At 31.1% G+C, this 25,211-nt stretch overlaps 1 protein-coding gene across 1 annotated transcript; it reads left to right on the forward strand.

The window, feature by feature from the left end:
* The first annotated feature begins 1,076 nt into the window (after positions 1-1,076).
* On the forward strand, positions 1,077-22,822 carry LOC124361923 (glycerol-3-phosphate phosphatase-like). The gene is made up of 6 exons (XM_046815987.1): positions 1,077-1,208; positions 6,365-6,525; positions 9,676-9,813; positions 12,654-12,864; positions 19,114-19,255; positions 22,129-22,822. The coding sequence occupies exons 1-6, from the start codon at positions 1,121-1,123 to the stop codon at positions 22,304-22,306; spliced, it is 918 nt and encodes a 305-aa protein (XP_046671943.1). The 5' UTR covers positions 1,077-1,120; the 3' UTR covers positions 22,307-22,822.
* Positions 22,823-25,211: the final 2,389 nt, after the last annotated feature.

A 25,211-nucleotide genomic window follows, 5' to 3' on the forward strand; every position in this document is an offset into this window, starting at 1 on the left:
CCCCCCCCCCCCACCCCCCCCCCCCCCCACCCCCCCCCCCCCCCACCACCTATTATTACTTTCCATTTCAAAATGGTGGCATTTTAAAATTTCTAAACTTAATATCCAAGACAAGTTTAATCCTACCAAAAAATTGCAGGAATCTATTTGTTGCAAATTTAATTATAAAACTAACAATACCAACTTGTTTAAACCGGTTGAGAAATAAAATAACTACATCGATTTTAGTTGGTGAGTGCTTGTGCTTTCTTACATGTGGAAAGTATATTCTTAGGTCCAAGTTGTAATTGTTTGTTATTCATTGGTCATTGCATTTCAACAGCTGTTTTTAAATAAAATAAAAACATGTATATACAAAAGATATTTTATTTTTTAGATAGAATTTGCATTAAGATTTAAAGTCACAAATGCTGCTCAATTTGGTGACATCTTTCAACAATGCATGCTTCACTTTAGAGGTGTAAGGAAATTTCTTGGTCTTTCAAAGACCCCAGTAGTAGCCCTGATACTGTTATATATCCTCCTTGCACATGTCAGAGAAATGCTTGTAAAAAAAAAATAGGAGGCAATACTTTAGTATGATAAGGACATGATTTGAAGTTATGCTATAGATCTCATTGATGTTCTTATCAACAAGTTTATGTCAGAAGAAAGTCCTAATAAAATAATTAAATATGAGTTTAAATTACATATATCTATTGCTTCTAAGTATAATGAGTAGACGTGTGTACATGTCCATTACACACAATGCTGGTTCATTCATAAGGATCTAGGGTTGAGTAGGAATAACAAACAATTATTATAAATCAGTATTTATTTAGTTTTTAAACCTGAAAATGTATGAAGTGTAAATTTGATGTGATACCGAAGTTATAAATAAAAGTATATCCTTGTCAAAGGGTATTATTATTTCTCTTAAATGGTGTATAGGGCCTGTTTATGTTATAATAAAAAAACTAGGATAGAAGTACAGTATGTGATTTCGTGCGACTCCTAATACTCGAAAGTTGTGTTTCTGTTCAATCTCAAGGTTTCTTTCTAATTATATACTTCCAATAACATATCATATTTTTTAATTGATTATATTCTGTTTCAGATAAAATATCTCACAAAGCGAGAGATGGCGTTAAAAGCTCTATCAAGTTTATCGTCAAATGAATATGAGACATTTTTAAACTCATTTGATACTGTATTGTCGGACTGTGATGGTAAGTTTCAAGTTAAAAGTATGTACACACTGTTTAATTTTGTGAACTTTTTAGTCACTGTTACATATGTAAAATAATTATTATTATTTTGTGTCACAGTAGGACAGAGTGTTCAATTTTCTATGTATCTTACAGGGTTAACGCAAAAGAACGTTAAGATTTGTTTTAACCTGTGAAAAGATAAGGTAACTAATCAAAATAAACTTTATGCAATTAATTATTAGAGATAAATAAAAGGTTATTTATTCCTATCAGTAGATTATGATGTGAAAGCCGTTCTACAAATGTTGAAGCAATAATCTATCACTCCTGTAAGTATGACCAATAGTTTGGAGGTTTATAATTCTTACAATAGCAGTTGTTGGTCTTTAATGTGAATGGAATCCAGAATATCACATCAGAGTTGATGAAAATATAATTATTCACATGTAATCAACGCTTGCATCGCATTTCATTCTGACAATTTCATTCCATTATTTGTCTGTTTGGTTATTTTGTTCATTAAATGCATCAAGAGTGGAAAGTTTCCAGTGTCATATTAGTACTATAGAATGTTTCAATTTGTTTTGCATTAATTCACTACAGTAAGTTTTTAAATCTATGTAAGTTAAATAAGCAGTATAACTTTCTGTAGCCTCACAAGAATCCTGTTTATACATTGATGTTTTTAGGCAGAGAATCGTAGCTAGTATTACAACTTCAGCTATACAAGTTTATCAGTGATTCAGGAATAAGAGGTAAACAGATTGTCTTTTCATTTTTTGTACATGAAGAAATGAATGTGATAATGGAACATGTTAATTGGATAAAAAACTGTTCAATATAAAAATTGATCATGTCATAAGGTGGTACTCTACCACAAGTGTGAAACAGCTATTCGTCATCATGCAATGTCCACATGTGCCATTGAGTTCACGGTTTCAGACTTTGACAGATAATTGATAAGTGTATCACTAGTGGTCGTATCCATACTCAATTCATGATATTTATTGCTATAGAAATTGTGTTTAGAAGCATGATGTGTCTAACGCTTTGCTTAAATCTCCACAGTTTGGTTTTTAATACTTTTTACTAAAAACCTAGATGGGATATGTAATAAATATACCAATATTAGGAGCAAATCTGAATCAGTTTGCCGGACAATGATTTGCCTACTAACTATCAACATATGTTTTCACATTTTGGTGCAAGGTAGAGTCAAGTTGTAGCCAATCATTGTATTGTGTCAAAATAAATTATTATTAAAAATATGTCAATTCTGAAGGAAACAGGATATTTCTGGACATTTACCATCGTTCAGTGAAACATGAAATCAGTAACACTACGTTTTGAAATCTGCAATCTGATCTCTTCTTCAGGTAAAGACCTAACCTAATACATAATTATTACGAACTAGGTTAAAATAAACAAATCATACCAAAGCGTTGTGGCACGCCTAAGTCAGGAATCACAACCACCATGTTGTTTGTGAACTTCACTAACTCTAAAAACATGCACTTAATAAATAATTATACACAACACTAATCATTAAAACCGAACTACAGAATACAGGTCACAATACGTCTGCATTCGTCTACTAACCTCCTACGACTGATAGAGGGCACTAGCCAATGGCAATCGTCACGGCAGACGAAACCAAGATGGTGGAAATAAAAAGGAAGGAGGACAGGAATGGGCCCTTTTGTTATTATTGGTTCATGCTAGATGAACTTCTTAAAACCATGAGTCGTAGGTGGTGAGTAGACGAATGCAGATGTATTGTGACCTGTATTCTGTAGTTCAGTTTTAATGATTAGTGTTGTGTATAGTTTTTTTATTAAATACATGTTTTTAGAGTTAGTGAAGTGGACAAACAACACGGTGGTTGTGATTCCTGACTTAAGGTTGGGGACACACATAACCGCACCGCGCCCGACACGTCAGTCGGCCGTATGCTGGCCGTCATACGGTGAAAGAATTGCAGCGCAGTTTTCAACCTGCAAGTCCATACTTGTCCGCACCGACACCAGACCGTCGTGGCCGCACCGTGCCCGCACCGTCACCGATATGTGGAGTTTGAATTTTGACGGGCACGGTGCGGTCTACGAGCGGCATCATATGTTGTTTACTGTTGCGTTCTTCTTTTTAAAACTATTTATGTAGTCTACACGTTCTATTTTCTTGAATTATTTAGTATAGCCTACTAACTCTACATCCTGTGTTCGCGTACAAAATCATATTTATTGATAAAAGTAGGCTATTACATTTTCTTGCATTAGAGTAAACTAGTCATATTTTCTTATTGTGCATATTTTCTTATTACAACAAATTTGAAAACCATGTTGTACATTAAGTGATTTTAAACAACTAAATTCGAACTATTAAAAAGTCTATAAACATTTTTCATTAATTAAAAAATAACAAGCATGTAGTTATTTGAGCAAAAATCTATTTTTCTTTGATGTTTTGAAGTTACTTGATAAAATTTATTCCGGTATTTTGTAAGAGTCATATTTTACCGAACAATTTGTCATTTGTCTCTATGACATTTTTATTTATTATTCTTTTCACTTCAATAAAGTAAAAATAAAAATATTTTTTTACAATAAGATTTTCAAACAAGAAAAACCCATGTTAAAATAAATAATAATAATACTAAATCATTTATTTCCCCATAATAACAAACTGAATATTACAAATAAATATTATTGCCAGTGCTTAGTAATAAATAAGACTATGACATAACGTTTACAATAGCAGTAAATAACAAATAAAAAAAATGTTTTCTACTTACTTTATTTCTAATTTATGTACTTAGAGTAATAAAATATAAAAAGTAGGTTACATCCTTTTAGATTTTCTTTCTTTTCTTAAACCTAATAATTAGGCCAATAGATTTACAAAATAAGGGAAATTTAGGTACCCATAAGAGGCTGTTCCTGTGTTGGGGATACTATATACAAAAAGGGTAAAAAATAAAAATAGCGGAATCGAGCAAGAATGAAATGATAAAAATTAGTTATTGTAACTTATGTAGTAAATAATGTACTATTACGTTTCAAGGTTTAAATTTAGTATAACTATTGTGCTGTATTAAACAAAAAGGATTTATGCATGATTTACAATTCAAATATTAGGCTTTTACACATGTAACATTAAATATTATATTATAAATAATTATTTTTATAATGTTCTAACTTTAAATATTATTATAACTTTAGCAGACAAGAAATCATACACTAATTTATTATCTTAAACATATACTTAATATAATTTTGACCAATCAACCATACTCTAATTTTTTTAGAAAATATATTTATGTTTCTACTATTTTTGACTAATTCTGGCAATAAATTATTTGTCCTCGGAGCTATAAAAGAAATAATTTTGTAAAATTTGTTTTTTGTATGTTCTCCAGTATATATTTTACAAATATTTACTATGTTTTACAAATTATTATAAACGGGCTTGCAACATGGCAAACTCTCTGGCATCACACTATAGCTCTTGGGTTTAATACAAAAAACACCAAATACACTGTTTATAGTGTATTTGACCGAAATTCACTGCAATGAAACACAATGAACAAGAATTATACATTATACATTAAACATATAACCAAGATAATGATATTATTTACAAATTTTACACACTAGCTGATTGTACAAAGCTTTACTGTAGCATTGCAATGTATCATTCACCACAGCTATTAATAAACATAACAACAATGAAATTAACAATTTTCTCAAGCAATACTTAATCTTCCAAATATTTTTTAAGTATCTGTCACTTTGAATTCAAAAGAAACATGCTCTAGTACAAACAGTGAGATTGTTGCGCTCGGACTGCATACGGACATGTGTGGCCTCACGGTAACCGAGCCGAGCCCGCACCGACAATCGGCCGACTCACGTGTCGGGCACGGTGCGGTTATGTGTGTCCCAACCTTTATGCGTGCCACAATGCTTTGGTATGATTTGTTTATTTTAACCTAGTTTGTAATTATGTAATAGGTTAGTTCTTTACCTAAAGAAGAGATCAGATTGCAGATCTCGAAACGTAGTGTTACTGATTTCTTGTTTCACTGAACGATGGCAAATGTCCGGAAAAATCCTGTTTCCTTCACAATCCTTCCATCGTCAAAAATAACCGTCAAACAAAGAATATCAATTCTGTTTCGATGATTTATACAAGTAACACGTATGTTCAGTGCTATATCAGTTGCACAAACAATTGTGCATTAAATACAGTTTATTAACTAATAAATGTAGCATGGTTTAAAGTTTTATATTGTCTAATTTATCATAAATTATCTGAATAAAGTTAATCCATTGATCAAAAGTTATCCAATTTTTATTTAATATTCAGCCGAAACCAATCTACATAACAATGTTTGCTACTCCAATAAATCAAGCATTAAAAATTTTGGAGAAAACACTGCTCCAGGAATACATTCAGTGGTAGAATATGAATAACAGTACTTGGAACAACAGCTCTGTTTAAAATTATAAGTTCAAAGTATAAAATAAGGATGAGTTGTTCCAGGTAGAATATGAATAACAGTACTTTAAATTTAAGCATCTGTAAGGAACAACAGCTCTGTTTAAAATTATAAGTTCAAAGTATCAAATAAGTATGAGTTCCTCCAGGTAGAATATGAACAACAGTACTTAAAATTTAAGCATCTGTAAGGAACAGCAGTTCTGTTTAAAATTATAAGTTCAAAGTTTCAAATAAGGATGAGTTCCTCCAGGTAGAATATGAATAACAGTACTTAAAATTTAAGCATCTGTAAGGAACAGCAGTTCTGTTTAAAATTATGTTCAAAGTTTTCAAATAAGGATGAGTTCCTCCAGGTAGAATATGAATAACAGTACTTTAAATTTAAGCATCTGTAAGGAACAACAGCTCTGTTTAAAATTATAAGTTCAAAGTTTCAAATAAGGATGAGTTCCTCCAGGTAGAATATGAATAACAGTACTTTAAATTTAAGCATCTATAAGGAACAACAGCTCTGTTTAAAATTATAAGTTCAAAGTATCAAATAAGGATGAGTTCCTCCAGGTAGAATATGAATAACAGTACTTTAAATTTAAGCATCTGTAAGGAACAGCAGTTCTGTTTAAAATTATAAGTTCAAAGTATCAAATAAGGATGAGTTCCTCTTTGCTTTTTAGGTGTGTTGTGGCTGGAGAGTGAAGTGATAAAAGGTTCTCCAGAAGTGATTAATAAATTTAAAACGTCGGGTAAAAAGATATTTTACGTAACCAATAACAGCACCAAAACGAGAGATCAGTTTCTTGATAAATTCAAAAAGCTTGGATTCAATGCAACAAAGGTAAGTTGAAAAATATAATAGATACAATACAATACAATAGATACCAGATTTCATGCCTACAATGGTATTAATTGCTCAACAATGGTGATGAAGTCACAAAACACCATGCAAAATGCAAAACATAATGGGAACAATTCAAGAAAAATTAATTATATATATTTATAGACACAAAAGCATAGATAAATTAATTGTGTTTAAACTTTATTTAGTACTTTAATTTTGGCTATACTATCTGAACTGCAAAATAAAACTCAGTCTGGCCTCACTGAATAATTATTATTTGCAGAATTTGTTATGTTTTCTCCTTTATTCCCTCTTTCTCTCTCTACACATGTGTAGCTGTTTTAGTTTATCTGTAATTTTTAATTGATGCTGAATAAATTAAATTTCTCTGAGATCTTGGAAATCATTTAAAATACTTTTCAAATATCCTCTTTAGTGTAAGACAGTTTGATTGTATGGCGGCTTAAATGTTGAAAAATCATATTAAACATTATATCAATACAAACATGAAGAATTTAGAAAATAGTATACACTGTTATGTGACAAACAAAAAGGATACCATTTTAAAACTTATTTATTAGGTTGTTTTGATTTAAAACTTTTCCAAAATCATTGTACCATGTTGAGTTAGAAAAATTCAAAATATTAATAGTATGTTTTGTATTTACTTATAAAGATATTTGTTATTGTGATTATTGGCAGTTGGTGATTGTGTTTCAAATTCCATTGACCAATCATAACCTCTCAAACCTCCTAGTTACTTTCAAAAAAAGAATACACACAACTTGTTACGTAACGCATCACTGAGGTTGCATGCAAATTTTAAATTATATTGTTATATTCATTTTTTTTTTTATCGTATTGTTATTATGGTACACGTTGAAATGTTGTATGATAGTACTCAGTTTGTCTATAAATTTATTTATTATGTGATTTTCAAATTGGTCACCATGGTTACCCATAAAACTACCAATGTTAATATTTTCACAAATCCCATAGAGTGTCTTGCGCTCATAGTCGAACTTGATGTTGCATATACAGAAATGAAACTTCATTTAAAATTTTAAATATATAAATTTGTCCGTTCTCGATATATTGTGCGGACACACAAAGAGACAAAAATGAAATTTTTCCAGCTCCTCAAGTGATAAGTTCCTGTAACACTCAACAAATTAAATACATCAACAATTAATTGTTGAGGGAGGAATAATCTTTTAATCAACAAAACATAAAGTTTAATGCTAAACATCAATAAATTGATGCATGTTATCAAAAATGAATAAAGAACACATACTAATTTTTATTGGCTATTCAGAAAAAATATCATATGTGTTTGATTAATTAAATATTCAAAAAGTATACACGAAGAAAACTGAACAGTGTTTGTATGTATAATAATCATATCTCATCTCTCAGGATTCCATAATTAACAATGAGGGCTTAAAATTGTTTTAGGTTTAACATTGTTCTTACAGGGTAAATTGTTGTTTCACTACATCCTGTTCTTAATCCCTTAACGATTTTCTTTTTTTACCTTCAACTATGTTGTTTTGCTGAATACTTTTGGTATTTTTTACAGAGCCGGGTTTTTAGAGCTTAGATAAATAGTGTTTTATGAAGCAAGTGCTTGAAATCAGCTGTTTAAACTTTTAGGGGTGATATTAATACTTTGATGGAAAACCTTATCTAATAAGCTCAAAATAATGTTTACTAATTACATAATCAATTTTTTAATCTGCATACAGATTCCTAACAACAGAATAAAAGGCATGAGCAGAATGGTTTTATAAACATGGAATTCTGAGACATTACTGTGAGAAATTTCTTTTTCTTAATTTAGATCGGTTACTTCAAATGAGAATGAGAATGTCTTTATTTACGAAGTTTAATTTTATAAACAGTGTTACAGAGATAGGATTCAATTAAGTATACAGTTATAATCAAAATGTTGTACAAAGAATTTTAAACGTCCTTTGTATAACTCTTCTATGGAGTAATAAGATCCAGGAATTTGTAGGTCGGTGTAAAGCCATCTTGAAATTTGTGCCTCTTTTGGTTGAATTAAAACATTCTTAATGGATTTTAATATCCTATTAAAATAAATCATTGTTGGCCTATTCGTGCACAAGCATCCTGTAAATAGGATATTAAACTGAATTATTCTATAAAATTATATGTTAATGAACACAAACTGTTTCTGTCTGAGATCAGTAAGAAGATTGACATTGTTATCAATGGCCTTGACTTTAGTTAATAGTTGATCAGTTTGTACTACTGACACAATTTGTAAACGCTGATGTTCTGTGTGTCATATAATATGACAGTTTCTAATTTATTTGATTTTCAATGATATTGACACTTCAAAGGCTCTATTACTCTGAACAAGAGTGTATTTTTTCTCAATATCATAACAAACATTCGCATGTCTGGTCTTACTCAAGTATTCCCATAGACAGTGTGCTTGAAAAGTCTTGTAACGGTTTAATAATTTTTGAACCATTTCTTGTAAAGCAATGAGACTTAGTATATCAATATTACCTATAAAATCTAAATTTTTTTATATGATTATCAAGTTTTTATCTCATCAGGGGACGGCCCACAAGGAGTCAGAAGGAAAACTTAAATTAGAATATATATTGAGATATACATTAAATTAAAGATCTTTTTTAGTAAAATACAATGCTGCAAACCGGATCTCAAAAGGTTAATATATCCAGAGGTATTTCCTGAATTTCTTCATTGGTGTGATATTTCCAAAAACACTGTATTAATCCATGCAATCAGTAACCCAAATATAGGCAATTGGTGTATCTTGAAAGCTTAATAAAGCTTTTAGTTTTTACTAATTTCACAATCTTTTTGTTGCTATCAGGTATGTGTGTAAGGACAGCTCTGTCACCAATTGTGCAATTTTGATAAATTGAAAAAAAGATTAGATGTTACAATGTTCTAATTTTTTACAATGATTTTTAGAAAAAAATGTTATTTTACTACAAAAAACTAGACAAACAGTTAAACAAATTTATTTTCTCGCAGATTTTCTTAGAAAAAAACGTGCTAATATACCATAATATTCAATAAAGACCAGCTGATCATTGTTGAGTTACATAATCTCTGTGATTGTACAATTTCTTTAATATTTTACAGGAGGAAATTATCGGTACCGCATATTTGACAGCTCAATACCTCTCCTCCCTGAACTTCAACAAGAAAGTCTACGTAGTTGGTTCGCCAGGAATAGCAAAAGAGTTGGACAGTGTTGGTATCAGGCACATTGGAGTAGGGGTGAGTGTTGTTAGATTGTTAGTGTTGTTAGATTGTTAGTGTTGTTAGATTGTTAGTGTTGTTAGATTGTTGGTGTTGTTAGATTTTTTGTGTTTTATGACGTTTGTTATCATCTCTAATTCAAAACTGTTGTAACTACTAATTCAGTTAGTTAGGTTATGTGACACACCCTTTACGTGAGCTTACTGACAGTGAAGTGAGTTAGAAATTGGAAATGTTTGTGAGAGGAAGTGGGAATCATGTGGGGCTAGAATCCTTCCCTCAAACAGCCTTACCTGCATATCTGTTTGTTCTAAACAGAACAGCTGTTGTTGAAAAGGCCCATTTGTGAATAATTTTCCTTTCATTAAACACAATTGTTTGTTGATAATCTAAACGTTATTTTCTACTTGCAGCTTTAGCCAGTGAAAAGTAATGATTTTTTTTATGTGGATTGTACACAGTGAATTGACAGCTGAAGATAGTGTTCTACACATAACGTAGCTGTGGTGAGAATGTTTAATTCAATGCGAATGTTGAGTTTAATGAGAATACCTCTTCAACTAGATTATACTGTATTTTTATATCTTGTAATCTAGGTGTATCTGATGTTGAAACAATGTAAAGAGTTCGTTTTGAGCTTTTTTGTCAGTGACTGTTTTTGAACTCTTCAGATGAACATGATTCCAAATTCCAGGAGCCAAGTCTGTGACAGCATCAGATTCCAGACGCTGATGCTTACATGCTAAAGTTTTCTACCATTTCATCACATTAAAAATTTGCCAATAAAACATTTATCGATTACAATTTTTTGAACTATCACTGACTAACTAATATAGTCAGATTGGATTGGATCTTTTAATTGTATACAAATCACATCTTCCAGCTAAGTTGGCCAATAGTTCATAAGCTACAGCTGATTACATTGTGAATTTCACCAAAATTTTAATAAAACAGTTATAACTCAAAAAACGAGTTTTGAAGATTGTAACTTTGATTTAACTTTGTAATTTTTTAATCTTCTATTCTAATACTAACACTGTCTAATGTTGTAGATGGAGCTTGTATTGGTCACTGTTAAATTACATTAAAATACAAAACCAATATTTAATACATTTTATTGTGAGGCCTTTCGATATCCAAGATACCTTCATCAGACACATCACAAAATAAATACAAAAAGTAAATTTGATTATTAATAATAGTTAACATATGTGATTTAATAATAATTTGTCTTGGGTGGCGTAGTGTGTAAATAAACTAAATTATTACTTGTATTATACTATATAAATTTTGAATGTTATTTTTGTAATTTTCGTTTTAGTAATATTGAATTTTGAATTGGTCCATCTTCTTGATTTAATAGATCTTCTGTGTTTGTTTGATTTATGTAATATGACTCCCATGCATTTAAATATTTTGGAGTGTTAACATGTTTTAATAGTTTTTAAGTTTTTCTGTGATATAGTATGTCCGGTATTGATGCAGTGGTGTGCGACGGCAGATTTTTCTTTTCTGTTGAATTTAATGTGGGAGCAATGTTCTTTATATCGTGTATGAATATTTGAAGAACGATACCAAAAACTACTTCAGAGTATTGAGTTTAAATGTAATAGAAAAATGAAAACACTTGAAAAGAAGTTTGATAATTTAATAAAGAATCAAATTAAACCTGAAAATAATAAAAATGTATTCCCAAATCAAAGCTTAGTTAAAAATTTATCTTCTACATCATTTTCAGACGATGAAATATCTCTTTTGAATAAAGGTTTAAACTTCAACTTCCGCGATTCAAAAGACATTGATTCATTAGTAATTGATATTGAAACAAACATTCAAAATTTAAACTCAAATCAAAAAACATTAATTAGATCTGATGTTTACTCAGCTATATCTAATAGTTTAAATAGTTCAAAAAAACTAACATTCCACAACGAAGCTAAGAAAAATAAAGACGCATTACACAAGTTACAAAATAAAAATGTGTTTTATTTAAAATCAGACAAAGGAAATGCAATAGTAATCTTGAATCAAGATGATTATTATGTCACAGAAAAACTTAAAACTATTAAAACATGTTAACACTCCAAAATATTTAAATGCATGGGAGTCATATTACATAAATCAAACAAACACAGAAGATCTATTAAATCAAGAAGATGGACCAATTCAAAATTCAATATTACTAAAACGAAAATTACAAAAATAACATTCAAAATTTATATAGTATAATACAAGTAATAATTTAGTTATATTTACACACTACGCCACCCAAGACAAAATTATTAAATCACATATGTTAACTATTATTAATAATCAAATTTACTTTTTGTATTTATTTTGTGATGTGTCTGATGAAGGTATCTTGGATATCGAAAGGCCTCACAATAAAATGTATTAAATATTGGTTTTGTATTTTAATGTAATTTAACTGTCTAATGTCTTAAGTTTATTGGCCCCAAGATTGGACCATTGTTTGATTTGTGTAGAATTACCCCATTAATAGATTATCTTCTTTGTGGGTATAAATGATTGCTAAGTCCAGATCTTATACAATTTTGGTTGTTTAAATCTTCATTTTCAGATTTTATAAGTAATACAAAAAATAGTGTCATATCCAAATGCTAATCATTCTACTTTTATTACCGTTATATTTATCATTATCATCATCAACTAACTAATACGGAATATAGTATAGGATTTCTTTTGGTTGAAAAATAAAAATGTACAGTTCCTTAACATTTTTTGTTAATAGTTCATCTAAAGAATAAAATATCTTGTGAATTCAAATGTATTATTATTTTGTTTTGTGATGTTAAGTAAGTGGTATATAATTGAGAAATGTTGTTTCCCTGTCCCAGCCGGAACCAATGCCCACGAGTCTGCCAGAACTGGTGGACAACTTGAACCTGGACCCTGAGGTAGGAGCTGTGGTCGTAGGATTTGACATTCACTTCAGTGTGCCCAAGGTGGTAAAAGCCACCTCTTACTTGGAAAGGAAAGGATCTATTTTTATTGCAACAAATACAGATGAGCGGTATCCTCTTGATGTTGAAGGGATCATCATGCCGGGTAAGTAAGACCAACATTTCTAAGTATCTTAATAATATTAAAAATGCGAAAGTGACACAGTTGTGTTTTTTCACGCGTAAACTACTCAACCAATTGTACTGAAATTTTACATGGAACGTTCTTAGGGTCCCTAAGATGAACTTAGGCCTATTCTTATTTCGTGAATTCTTCCAGGCCATGCACCACTGGTCTTTATAGCAGCAAAAATTCCCATCTTAGTCTCTAAAGTTACGTAATATGAATTCAAAGAGCAAGTTAAATGTATTCAACTGTTATGCATAAAATTGTATTATGACAACACAATCATATGTTTATTATTTTAACCAATACTTTCAATTTGTTTACGAGAGGTATTAGAAAAATAAGGTTCCCATGATTTTTTTAAATAGACAGCTCTATATTTCTACTTAGTGTTATACATCAATTTAAAACTTAAAAGTTAAGCTATTTTTCCACATAATCACCGATTCTGTCCAAACACTTTTGTAGATGATGCTCCAACTTTTCTATCCCCATGTTGTAGAATTCTGCAGCCAATCCTTTGAGGAATCGAGTAACCCCTTCCTTGACTTCATCATCGGCACTGAAGCGTTGGCCACCCAAGTGTTCCTTTAATTTTGGGAATAAGTGATAATTACTTGGGGCTAGGTCTGGGCTGTAGGGGGGATGGGGTGAAATAGTCCAGCCAAAATTTGTCAGCAGTTCTTGAGTTTGACGTGAGACATGAGGTCGAGCGTTGTCATGGAGAAGCCTCACACCACTGGACAATCTTCCTCTCCGGCGGTTCTGGATCGCACATCTCAGTTTTCTTAATGTGTTTTCCCCATAAACTTTGATTAACTGACGATGAATTTCAATAGGTGAAATCTGTTTTGCATTTCAAAAACGTATCACAGCACGAATTTCTTATCTGGCGGTAACAACGATAAGGAGCTCCATCTTCGAAGGCAGCTAGGCCGGCACTGTTGGACGTAGCGAGGCGCGAGTGGTATGGATAGAGAGAGGGACAGCTGATGAGTAAGACAGTGTTGCCAGATTTCTCCCAACATATCGCATTCTGTCTCGGCGACATAGGGAACCTTATTTTTCTAATACCCCTCGTACATTTATAGAGTGTAGGCGTAACAAAAGTAAGAACACTTCTTATTTCAACATCGTGGCAAGAAGGCAAACCGATTTATTTATTCTGGGTCATAAAGCAATACACGAGACACTAAATGCAATTTTTATGACAGAAAATCGTTTAGGTGACATTGCATTCATTTCTCACTGATGAGAGGTATACAAATACTGATATAATTCCTAGACTGGGTTGAGGAAATAGTACGATATTAGGAACATGAATTGGGAAGCAAGAACTTGACTGTATCACATATTATCTTTACTTTTCATAATATAAGTATTGAAATGTGTTAGTACTATTGATGTTTACTTTAGTTTTTAATTTTCAGTAACAACATCTTTATACATACAATTTAGAAAACTACTCTGTTTTGAATCCAACCTCATAAAAAAATCATATATAGGTCTATTTATATTGTTTCTTGGGGGAAAATAGCAAACTCTAATTTTGCGTTGATAAATATAATTAAATTTTACCAGAAGTGCAAAACCTGAAATAAGAATTACTCGCACTTTTGCTTAACTTCTAGTCCTCTTAATCATGAACACTGTAAAATGGGTACCTCATGCACGATATACAACTAATTCCACTTTAAAAATATTATAGGACTATCGTATTACATCACAAGTGCTTTCACTAAGAAAACTATGAACTTCGACTTTGGAATTTCTCTTCGTTGATCTGAAATAGTTAAAGAAATACTGAAATCATGGAAGCTATTCAAAGAAATACACGGAATATTGCATAAAAATTGCGGGCGAAGCCTGGCTGTGTGTGCTAGTTTATAGTTATAAAACTTTATTACAATTTACATCTCAGTATTTTCAGATGTATATTTATTGTTTTGTTAAAATGTAAATAGATATGTAAAGCTATACATTTAATGTGAGCTATCTAAATGTTCATGTCCAACCTTGGAATTTGGCTGAGCGTCATTGAAGCCTAGCACTTAGTAGGCTGACACAATTTCTTCTTTTGTCTTCCGGGGGATATAAATATTTCTTTTCTGTATGATGTTTGTCTGGCTATCTGATCGCAGGAAATCTTGAGAATGAAATGAAAGCTTGTAATTTTGGTTGCAATCTTAGCAAAGCCTATTATGCAACACTTGGTGTGGCATATTCGTATCTTGTTAAAGTAGGAACAATTAAAGGTTGTGAGAAATTTGTGAAAGCTATTAGTGAGTACTACAAAAATCAATACCCAGATTGGGTTGTAATATGCGCTCATGTTGTGGTTGTATGATTGTTAGGTGAAACCATAAACTGGCTATCTCCTTCAATTAGCAGGTTATTAGTTTACTCTCAATATCAGCTAGAGCATGTTATTTTGTTGGTAATGATACTAATGACAGAGAACAAGTATCTTCAGCAGTTAAGGGTTTAAATAAGCAGACTGATATAGTAAAATACTCTTACATTCTTGAAGCCCTTTTCTTATTGGAAATTAGATATTAATTTAAAACAAACCAAAAAAAACCTATATTATTGGAGCGTTTGTTTTAAATTAATATATTAAATACTCTTTGTAAATTCTTTTGAACAATTTGGCTAAAATATTTAAAATTATAACCAAATGTTGTTTTCCTTAAAATGAAAAAGCACAATAATTTTAATCCAAAACTGCTTGTTTAAAATATTTATTTACTAGAAAAGAATGGTATATTCAGATATAATATGTTTTGTTTATAGATTGAAATGGTTTCAATTTTGAAAAGTGAAGTGTTTTAGTATTAAATTCCAACATTTGTAAACTAAATAATGAACTTTTTTCCATGTTTCAACATCTGTCATTTAAAGAAAGGTCAAAGTCAAAGTCAAAATCTCTTTATTTACAATTTCATAGAGAAATGTATTGGCCTCAATAATACAATGTTAAAGTTTAAAATTTACAAAATAAATAAGTTGAATTGAGCAGTCTTGATGTCTAAGATGGTCATGTGTCTTGTAGATATTCTTCCAGCGTGTAGAATGGCCTGGTCACCAGCCATCTATTCAGTGCCATCTTCAGTTTCTTCCCCCTCTGAGCCTTTATCTCGGTTGGCAGCAGGTTGTAGAGCTTGCGTCCCATGTACGATGGCTTCCTCCCGTACAGTGATAGATGGTGTGCTGGCAGGATGTAGTTGTCAGCATGTCGAGTGTTGTACTGGTGTACATCTGTTCCCCGAGGGAGTTCATTCATGTCGGCAAACATAATCACTTCCTGGATGTAAAGGGCCACAACTGTCAAGATGTGAAGATCCTTGAAACCTTCACGACAGCTTTCCTTGGGTCCTAGGCCTTTAAGAGTTCTTATTACTTTCTTCTGTATCAGGAGAAGTCTCTGTAGGTTAGTGACTGTTGTGCCTCCCCATATAGCAATATATTAAAGGCGAGTATAATAATGTGTACAAGGTGAAGCCATTGTTTAGTTCTTATTCATTCAATTGATCTTAAGATTGAGATTTGCATTTAGATATTTTGACTTTCTTCCATAATCCTTCTTCTTGGGGAAGGGCTACATAAAAGTATTTTAATTCACTGTGAATAGCTCAGGATAATTTTAAATAATTAAACATTAGGTTTAGTTACCATCAGTCAATTCAGTTTACTTGTTTGCCTTAAGGTGGCATGTTCCTTCATTGCCAGACCTCTGTAGCCGTGATGATGATAACCGTTTTAAAATGTTGGACATCTAATATTTCCGCACCACAGCTTATATATGTAGTGTTACTCACAATCGCATTTTATGTTGTATTTGTACTTATTTATTTATTTTAAGTTTATTACAAAACCATCCATCATCACGGCTACAGAGCATTCGAAACATTTCACCTTAACAATATTCACCTTACATACAAGTACATTGGATTGTTCAATAAGTAGGTAACTCATTTTAATAACCAAAAAAACGTCTTCAATCCTCGTTATTTTTGCTTTGATTATTGAAAAAGTTAGTATAGGATACAAGAATGTTTTAGTATGGTCTAAATTAAGATTAGTTAAATAGCTCCTTATCTTGCAAGTACAATTATTGTAATTTTTAGATAGTTTATCAATGATTTAATACTGTTGTTATCTTGAACTTAAAACAAGGAACTATTTGGTCATTAACTAATCTTTAAATAAGAGCCACAGTAATCTTAACTAATTACTTTTGTTAACTTGTGATAAAGCAACATTTACTGTATTGTATGTCATGCAGAATGGTGTATACAACTTATCCTTTTGTAAGTCACACGTTTGAAAGAAAAATCCATATTTTTAGTTCGCACTGATAAATATGTGATATAAAATGAATACATTTTTAATGAATAATAATTTAATATAAGACCTACCATGTTGAAAATATTCAGCCAGTGAAGCAGGACTGCTGGATCAGAAAGTGTTCGTTGCATGGCATTTCTAATTGAGGAAAGCAAAGCAAAACAATTAATTAACATTGAAAACGTTAGCTGTCATAAAAATTAGTCGTATCTCCGTAGTGATCGGTGACAGAACATATTTAGTGCAGTAGTTAATATCACAAGACACATTAACAGGTCACATTTGCCACACGATGATTTTAACAGTTTGATCTACAAATCTTGCACATATTAGGTATATTTTTTTTTTGAAAACAAGTGTGGTCATTTATGGGAATCTTACAATTTTCTCCAACTTACAGTATCTATATTGTATTCCCATCAAGACCCTTATTTTGTGTTTTAATATGTACAGTAAGGTGCAGATACATATTAAAATACACCTTATATACATGGTATTTGATACACCTCTGTGTCGTAATTAGATTTTTGTGTGATGAGATTACGTAACCATGTACAGAAAATGTTATGTTGCGTATTGTGCGAGTTTCTCCCCTTCACCCATCAGCTGTTTGTAGTCTATCAATAATGTGTAGAATGTGAATGTCCAGGGGTTTGTGAGCTTGTCTTATATTCTTGAACATACAAGATGTTGGATTTTAAAGATGAGTAAGTATACTAGACTTTACGAACCCTGTCATGATTATAATCCACTGTAAGGAGTTTATTTGCAGCTCTTAGTCAACTGTTTTGAACTATCGATTATTAGAATGGGTTTTGTATTAAACATAGCTATTTTAAAATCTATTAAATCTATTTAGTCACATTTATAGTCTTTTTGGAAAAGCAATTTTTTTGACATTTTGGAGACAACAGAATTATTTTTAATGCTATAACGCAGGGATTCTCAACCTGCGGATCACATCAGGGATCACAGAAGGGTTGTGGAGAAAAAAGCAACGGTTTAGTTCAAGAAAGCTTACCGGTTTATCCTTGAGACGGTGAATTTATCAAAGAGAAATAAAAAGAATTAAAAATAAATTGTCAGCAACTAAGTTTTTCTATCTATAAATGCAAGGTAACTATATTTAGACCAAATTTTCGTCAGAGCTTTTAGGGTTAAAGTTGCAAGTTTTTAATATACATGTAGTCGTCGTCGTTATTGTGTTAATAGTGCTTATTTAATTATTAAACTAAGTTTTTAAATAAATAAATTCAGTCTAATAAATGATGATTTAAAAATAATGTACAATACAATTAAAAGTGAAGCCTGCCATAGATTCTCTATCAACTTTAGTAATTAGATTAAAAATATTATATCCTTGCCATGTATCTCCTTTTGAATGATTCGAAATATACTCACCATTCCAAACTAACTTTGTAATAGACTGTACTCTGCTATATTTGCTAATCCCATTCTACCACATAAATTTAATGCTTAGTTAGACTCAATTAATAAGGTACTGTAGCTATTACACTATCCCCCACTTCCCAAATGTAAAATTTATTATATCATTTCACCATAGAAATTCCGCCGTAGATGATTTTACATGTGGATGTAGCAAACTACGTAACGTATGACATGTACGAGGAAACACACATTTATATCAGTTTCTTTTGGGTGCATCGTTATACAAGAATATAGTTTTCCCTAATTCTTAGGAGTAGAAATATGAGGTTTTTGTAAAAACGAAGAAGGGAGGTTTTCTTGTTTCAGCAACTTTACATCGCAGAGGGGTGATCTGCCTCACCCTATAGTATTTCACTATGCTTATGTATATTACTGGAATTTACTTAAGCACACATAAATGCTGTATTTAATCGTTGATTCACACTGTTTCAGGCACTGGAGCGTACGTAGCAGCTGTACAGACCGCTGCAGAGAGAAAGCCTATTATCATGGGCAAACCTGAAGCGTACATCCGGGAGTATCTGGTTAATAAACATAAAATTAACCCAAGTAGAACTCTCATGATAGGAGACAGGTAAAATATATTCTTAGTTTATTGTGTTATTCAGTAGTCACTTTGTTGCACACTTCATAACCTAGTTTTTTTTTAATTGAAGAAAGAAATTTTTCCCAAGAAAGAAATCAATAAATCAGTTGTGCTGATTTGGCAGGTTTGAAATGAGAAGGTATTGATAGAGTTAATAATATCAAATGATAATTATTTTTAAGATCGTATTTATTATTTTGGCTTGACACATTAAAAATAAACATTTTCTATATTTAAAGTTTGTCTTTATCTCCAATGGTTTCAAAACTGTAGTACAAAAATAGTTTTTTTAATAATTTTACTCAATGTATTTATTATAAAAGTCAGTGCAATGTGCAAGTAAAAAAAAGTACCAACAGTAAACTTGTTTCTTATGTTTATGATTGAAAAAAAAAATACTGTACTGTGACGGTTCACTTCTCCATTACTCCTAAACGTAGCCTCGTCACACCACAGAATGTTACGGTGAAAGTTTTGATTTTGTTGTAGTTTTTCTCGAGCCCACAAACAAAAGTTCATTCTATGAAGGTAGTCATCTCCATGGAGTTCTTGATGTCATAACATCCTATATGGGTGCATTTTATGATCGTGAACGATTCTTAAAACAGATCTTTGACTCATACCAGAATCAAGAGCTACTCTTCGTGTAGAATCATGCGGATTCAGTTCAAAGGCTGCCAAAACTTCGGGTGCCCTATCACTTCTCACGGGTCTAGCGAGTTCCTTTCCTTTGTTGTGGTCAGGTTGAACATGACCTGTTTCACGAACTCCACTAGCAAGTCTTTGAAAAACGTTCCTGGAGTGATGTTCGTGGTCTGGGTAATGTTGGGCATAAAGAAGAGCAGCAGCTGAGTAATTTTGGAAATATTCCCCTAACACCATAAGCATCTGGAATGCCTCCTCATTTGAGAACGGCATTTTAGAACAAACAAAACTTACACTACGTACTTTAAAAAAATCTAAATTAATATCTACCTCATACCACGTGGTCACAAGAACAACTGAATAGAGAGACGATAATAACAGAGATTAGATAAGAGACTAAGGAATTTCCAAAGTTCTTCCAGGGGCAACTCTTGTATTTGGGATTGTTAAAACATGAACACCATGGCTAGATTGCTTTTGAAACATGTTACACTGATAGAAATCCTGATGTGTTTTTTACTACATTATCTAAAAACAAATCAAACTTAAAAGTGTAACTTGTTTTCCATTTTTTTCATTGGGTTTTGATATTAATACAATCTAACTTAGTAAAATTATTAAAAAGTCTATTTTTGTACTACAGTTAAGTTTTGAAACCATTGGAGATAGAGAGAAACTTTAAATGTAGAAAATGTTTATTTTTTAAAGACCTTTCTAATTATGTACAACACAACTCAGGTTGCTGTTTGACTTTTTTAGATTGGGACTGTTAAGTATTTCAAAATTCTATGTATTTTTAAAATGTGTAAATTTTGGGGTAGGGTGGCATTTGATGATATTTTTTGATAAGCCGTCTCATAATTAGTTTTGAATAAAAATATTGTCTCTCTGCATTTGTGCAAGTACTTGCAATAAATTTACCCACAAACCCCTGATTTTTTAATGTTTTGGTGTACCCTGTACATAAAAACATTAACGGTTAAGTACATATGCGGCAAGATAGGTTCAAACTTTTTGCATCAAAATAATCAGTGAAGAAATACCTTTAAAATGAGGTATAACTCAACATACCTTTACATTTGAAAATTTTCCAAAAACTACCCTTTTGGGGAGTTTTAGAGATTTCAAAATAATTTCTCCAAATTCTTTGGGGTGGAAATAGGGGGTTTAAGTTGTTACGAATAATCTACCTCGTTTGGTTTTGCCGCTATACGTACTGTACGGGTGGTCTGCCTCACCCTGTATAATCCCTTCTTCGCCATCATCTCAATAGGTACAATAATTTCAGTAGCAAAAAATGTAAATAGAAATAAATAAATCTAAAAAGAAAGATCAATACAGACCGAGTTGAAATGTACTGACAGAGGGGTGGAAGGCTAGCTGAAAATGGCTAACATTGAATTAGCAGAACCTCTGACAATGTTCTTGTAATCAGTTATAACTTGAAAATATATTATATGAGAAAGTAATATACCATGTGCCACAGTTTTGTAATAGTCAGAGATAGAAAAGAACTCTAACTATAAAATTTGTTCAGTTTTGTAACACCTTTAATTTGGTGTGGAGAAACCTCCATACCACTTGAAATTTGAGTGTTTTGGCGATTTTTATAGAAATTTTACAGTGGCAAAAGATTTTGAAAAGTACGGCCAAGCATGGTATTATTTGAAACCTCGTGTCGTCAACAAAATTTTTATTTTGGTTTGAATTTGTATCACAGGATTGACAATAAATAAAAACAAAAACTCTATTTTCTATATACTCAGAATGCTATTTTGAAACGAATAGAGATAATTAAACTTTTTCTTCGCCAAAATGTTGCTTTAGGGTGCAAAGATCTTTAAAGTGATGTACAACATGATGTGTGTTTTGATAATTTAAAATGTTTTATATTCGAACACGGGACCCTCTGTTTTTGGGACACTGTATTTTTACAGAGTTGAAATTATACTAAATAAATTCTTTGGGGGTCGATTTAGTGGGGAGTTTGTTTAAACTAATCCTTTGCAGTTAGCCGTTTGGCTGCTAGACATTCTGAAACTCCCTGTATATGTTAAATATAAATTTAATACAATAGCTTATATGAAACTCTCTAAATGGTTTTAAAGGATATTACTTATTTATAGCTGATCATGGACAATTAATGTAATTGTAATGTGGTAAAGTTATGATCTTTTACAAGCAGTGTGAATTTTGTAAGGATGAATTTGTTTCAGGTGCAATTCGGATATTCTGCTGGGTAAGAGATGCGGATTCCAGACCCTGCTGGTGTTGACGGGGGTAACAGACATAGAACAGGCGAAGGCGTGGAAGGAGTCAGCAGATAAAGATGAAAATGCCCTTGTTCCTGATTACTACACAAATAGATTAGGTGACCTGCTGGCTCATCTGTAAAAACGTGCAATTATGTTACGTCAAGTAGAGTTATAACTTGCTTTAGCTGCGGTAAAGCAATGTTCATGATTTTTTACTGAACGTTAACATATTTTCTTGCCATGTAGTAAGTCCAGATCTGTTAAAACGGTAATTATACTATAATATTTATTTGTGGGGAGAGGAACCCTACCCAAAAATATAAAATGGGGTTTTCTTTTATTAAATGTTTCATATGAAGCAATTTTTATAAATGCTTTAAAAGTAAGAACCTTTTCCATCCCAACTTTTCTTTCCCCATCGGTAGTAAAGTTTTGTTATACAAAAATATTTTTTTTGCAGCATTGAAATTTCTAGTCCGTGACAAATACTGTTTTGGAATATTTAAATCACTAATACAGGTTATTTTGTGAAATGTTTCTTTAATTTTTTTGGAATTACAGTACAAATAGTTTTTTAGTGTATCTATTTTAGATACATTTTCAAATCCACAACTATATTAGTTGTAGATGAAATTATTAGAAAAGATTTATTAACCCTCCATCGGGCGCTTAAAATTAGAAACACCATCAGGCGCTCATGGAGGTTTCCTCCAGGTTAGCGAAAAAATGGATATCATAGTCGTTTAAAACTGTTTTTATTTCTTTAAATATTCATACTGATTTAATTAAAATGTAATATATTAATTTTTAGAAATTAAATAAAAATTACTTCTTATGTAATGAACTTTCCAAATAAGAAATTCAAAATCTTAAAAAATGTTATTGTATAATAACAACATGATTAATTTTAAGGAATAATGCAATTAGTTGTAAAATGTTTAACCTACTGTAATAATATATGGAAATTAACTTAGTTTTTTAACTTCTTACAAAAACAACTTACTTCAATTCTTGAGATATTATACAATTGTAATGTCAATTATTACTCTGAAATCAAAATTTATTCTTTACTAAAACGTTTTTTACACAGTACACACAGTTTCAAAACATGTTCCTTTTGGTTCTTGTAACGACAATGTTCACTCCATAAACAGTACTGAAATGTTCCCTAGCACACTGGTACTGTACTAACAAGTCTCTCGTCTTCATTCTCCATTTCACAAAATTCAAATAAAATGTATTGTAAAACTTAAAAAGAAACCATCACAGGTCACACATTTAGGCGCACACGGATTATTACTCCATAAAAACTAAACACAATAAGGCGCTCACAGAGATTTCGTCCAAGCACTACAAACACAACATCGGGCGCTCACGGAGGAATCGTCCAGTCTCGCACGGAAGTAGACGTCATACTGACAGATTTTGACAAAGATAAGCGGAAGGCTATTGTTTCGCTTCCCCGAAAGATGCTCGTGAAGTACACTGCGGGAAACGACTGCCAACATCAGGAAAGTAGTACTATTTTTAATAATAAAAAATACACGGAGGAAAAACTCCGTTTAGCGCCCGATGAAGGGTTAACTAATAACTGTATGTATGTGAGTTAATAGTTGTTTTTGTGCTCAATTACACTCAAAATTTTAACTTTGATAATTGATAAAAACATGTTTCTGTAATGATTTAATTGTATATATGACTACACAATGTCAAAGTAAAAGACACTTAAAGTTTATTAGTTTCCTGGGTAGGGTTCACCCTTAAAATGTTCAGGAAGAGAAATTACATATTATAAAAAACTCAAATAAAACAAATTTGTTAAAATATTTTTTTATATCGATGACATGAAATCATTATAAACGCCTCGAGTACTGTGATATATCTTTTTGTAGATTTAATAGTGTTTCTACCAAATACATTTTATGGTTGTTAATTTAAAGTATTTAATTTTATATAAAATACATTTTAAAGTTGTTTTTAAATTATTATATAATAAGAGTTAAGTTCCTGTAGAGATTAAATCTGTTACACAAGTTTGTGCTAGGATTGTTTACGGCTAATAATAAAGATTACAGAATGTGAGGACATAAAACTAAAATTAAATATTTTATAATCATTAAAATTTGATTAACATAATTATTTCATAGTAAAATCAACCCGAAACAATTGTAATTAGGATCATACTCAACATAGATTATTTTGTTTGAATATTGTTGTTTATAGCATTAAAAGGTTTTTTCTAAAGACACTGTTCTAAATAAATGCAACTATATTAACATCGCTTGTAAGCTAATGATGTTGTATCTAATTTAGTATTTAGTCCAGCTACATCTAGTTGGGAAATAACCAAGTGATGCAATGTTGTAATGATTTTAGTTTGATGTCTTGTTAAGATAATAGAGTGGCCTTACATTCTCTGGAGCTTTGATCGGATAATGTTGTGTTATCGTTTATTGTAGATTAACTGTGCCAATGACTTCCATGAACAAACAAGCTATTTAGACTAGGTTACAAATTTGTACCAATTGTTGCACAAAATGGGGTTTTATATTTTTTGTTTTGTACCTATATGACTTGACTTAGTAAAGAAATAAATATTAAAATAACCTCTTGCGTGTTTTTTTGTGTGTGACTAGTATAATTGTAAACTAGATGTTAAATTTAATAAAGTGAGGAAAACTTAGTGAAATTATTAAATGGGTTAAAATTGAATATCGTTTTGGCCGTAAGTTTTATCTTGCCTCGTGTAGATTCTGTCTGTTTGTTTTGTTTTTCCTTAAAAAAATCATAATTCTAAAATGGTATAACTTATAATGTGCTAATTGAGCATGATTATCTCTTTAAAATAACTAAAATATAAGAAAGAACATTGCCTATTTTGAAAATGGCACCCATCAGTTAGGTTAAACAGTGAGTTATTAGAAGTTATTATTAGTTATTGGAAGATAAGATCAATATTCATCTGACATTGCAACATTCTAATATAAACCATTTTAGTGATATAATTTTATCAAGGAAACAATAACATGCTGACAAACAGACAC

The sequence above is a fragment of the Homalodisca vitripennis genome, chromosome 5, assembly GCF_021130785.1.
Source record: "Homalodisca vitripennis isolate AUS2020 chromosome 5, UT_GWSS_2.1, whole genome shotgun sequence".
NCBI classification, from domain to species: domain Eukaryota; kingdom Metazoa; phylum Arthropoda; class Insecta; order Hemiptera; family Cicadellidae; genus Homalodisca; species Homalodisca vitripennis.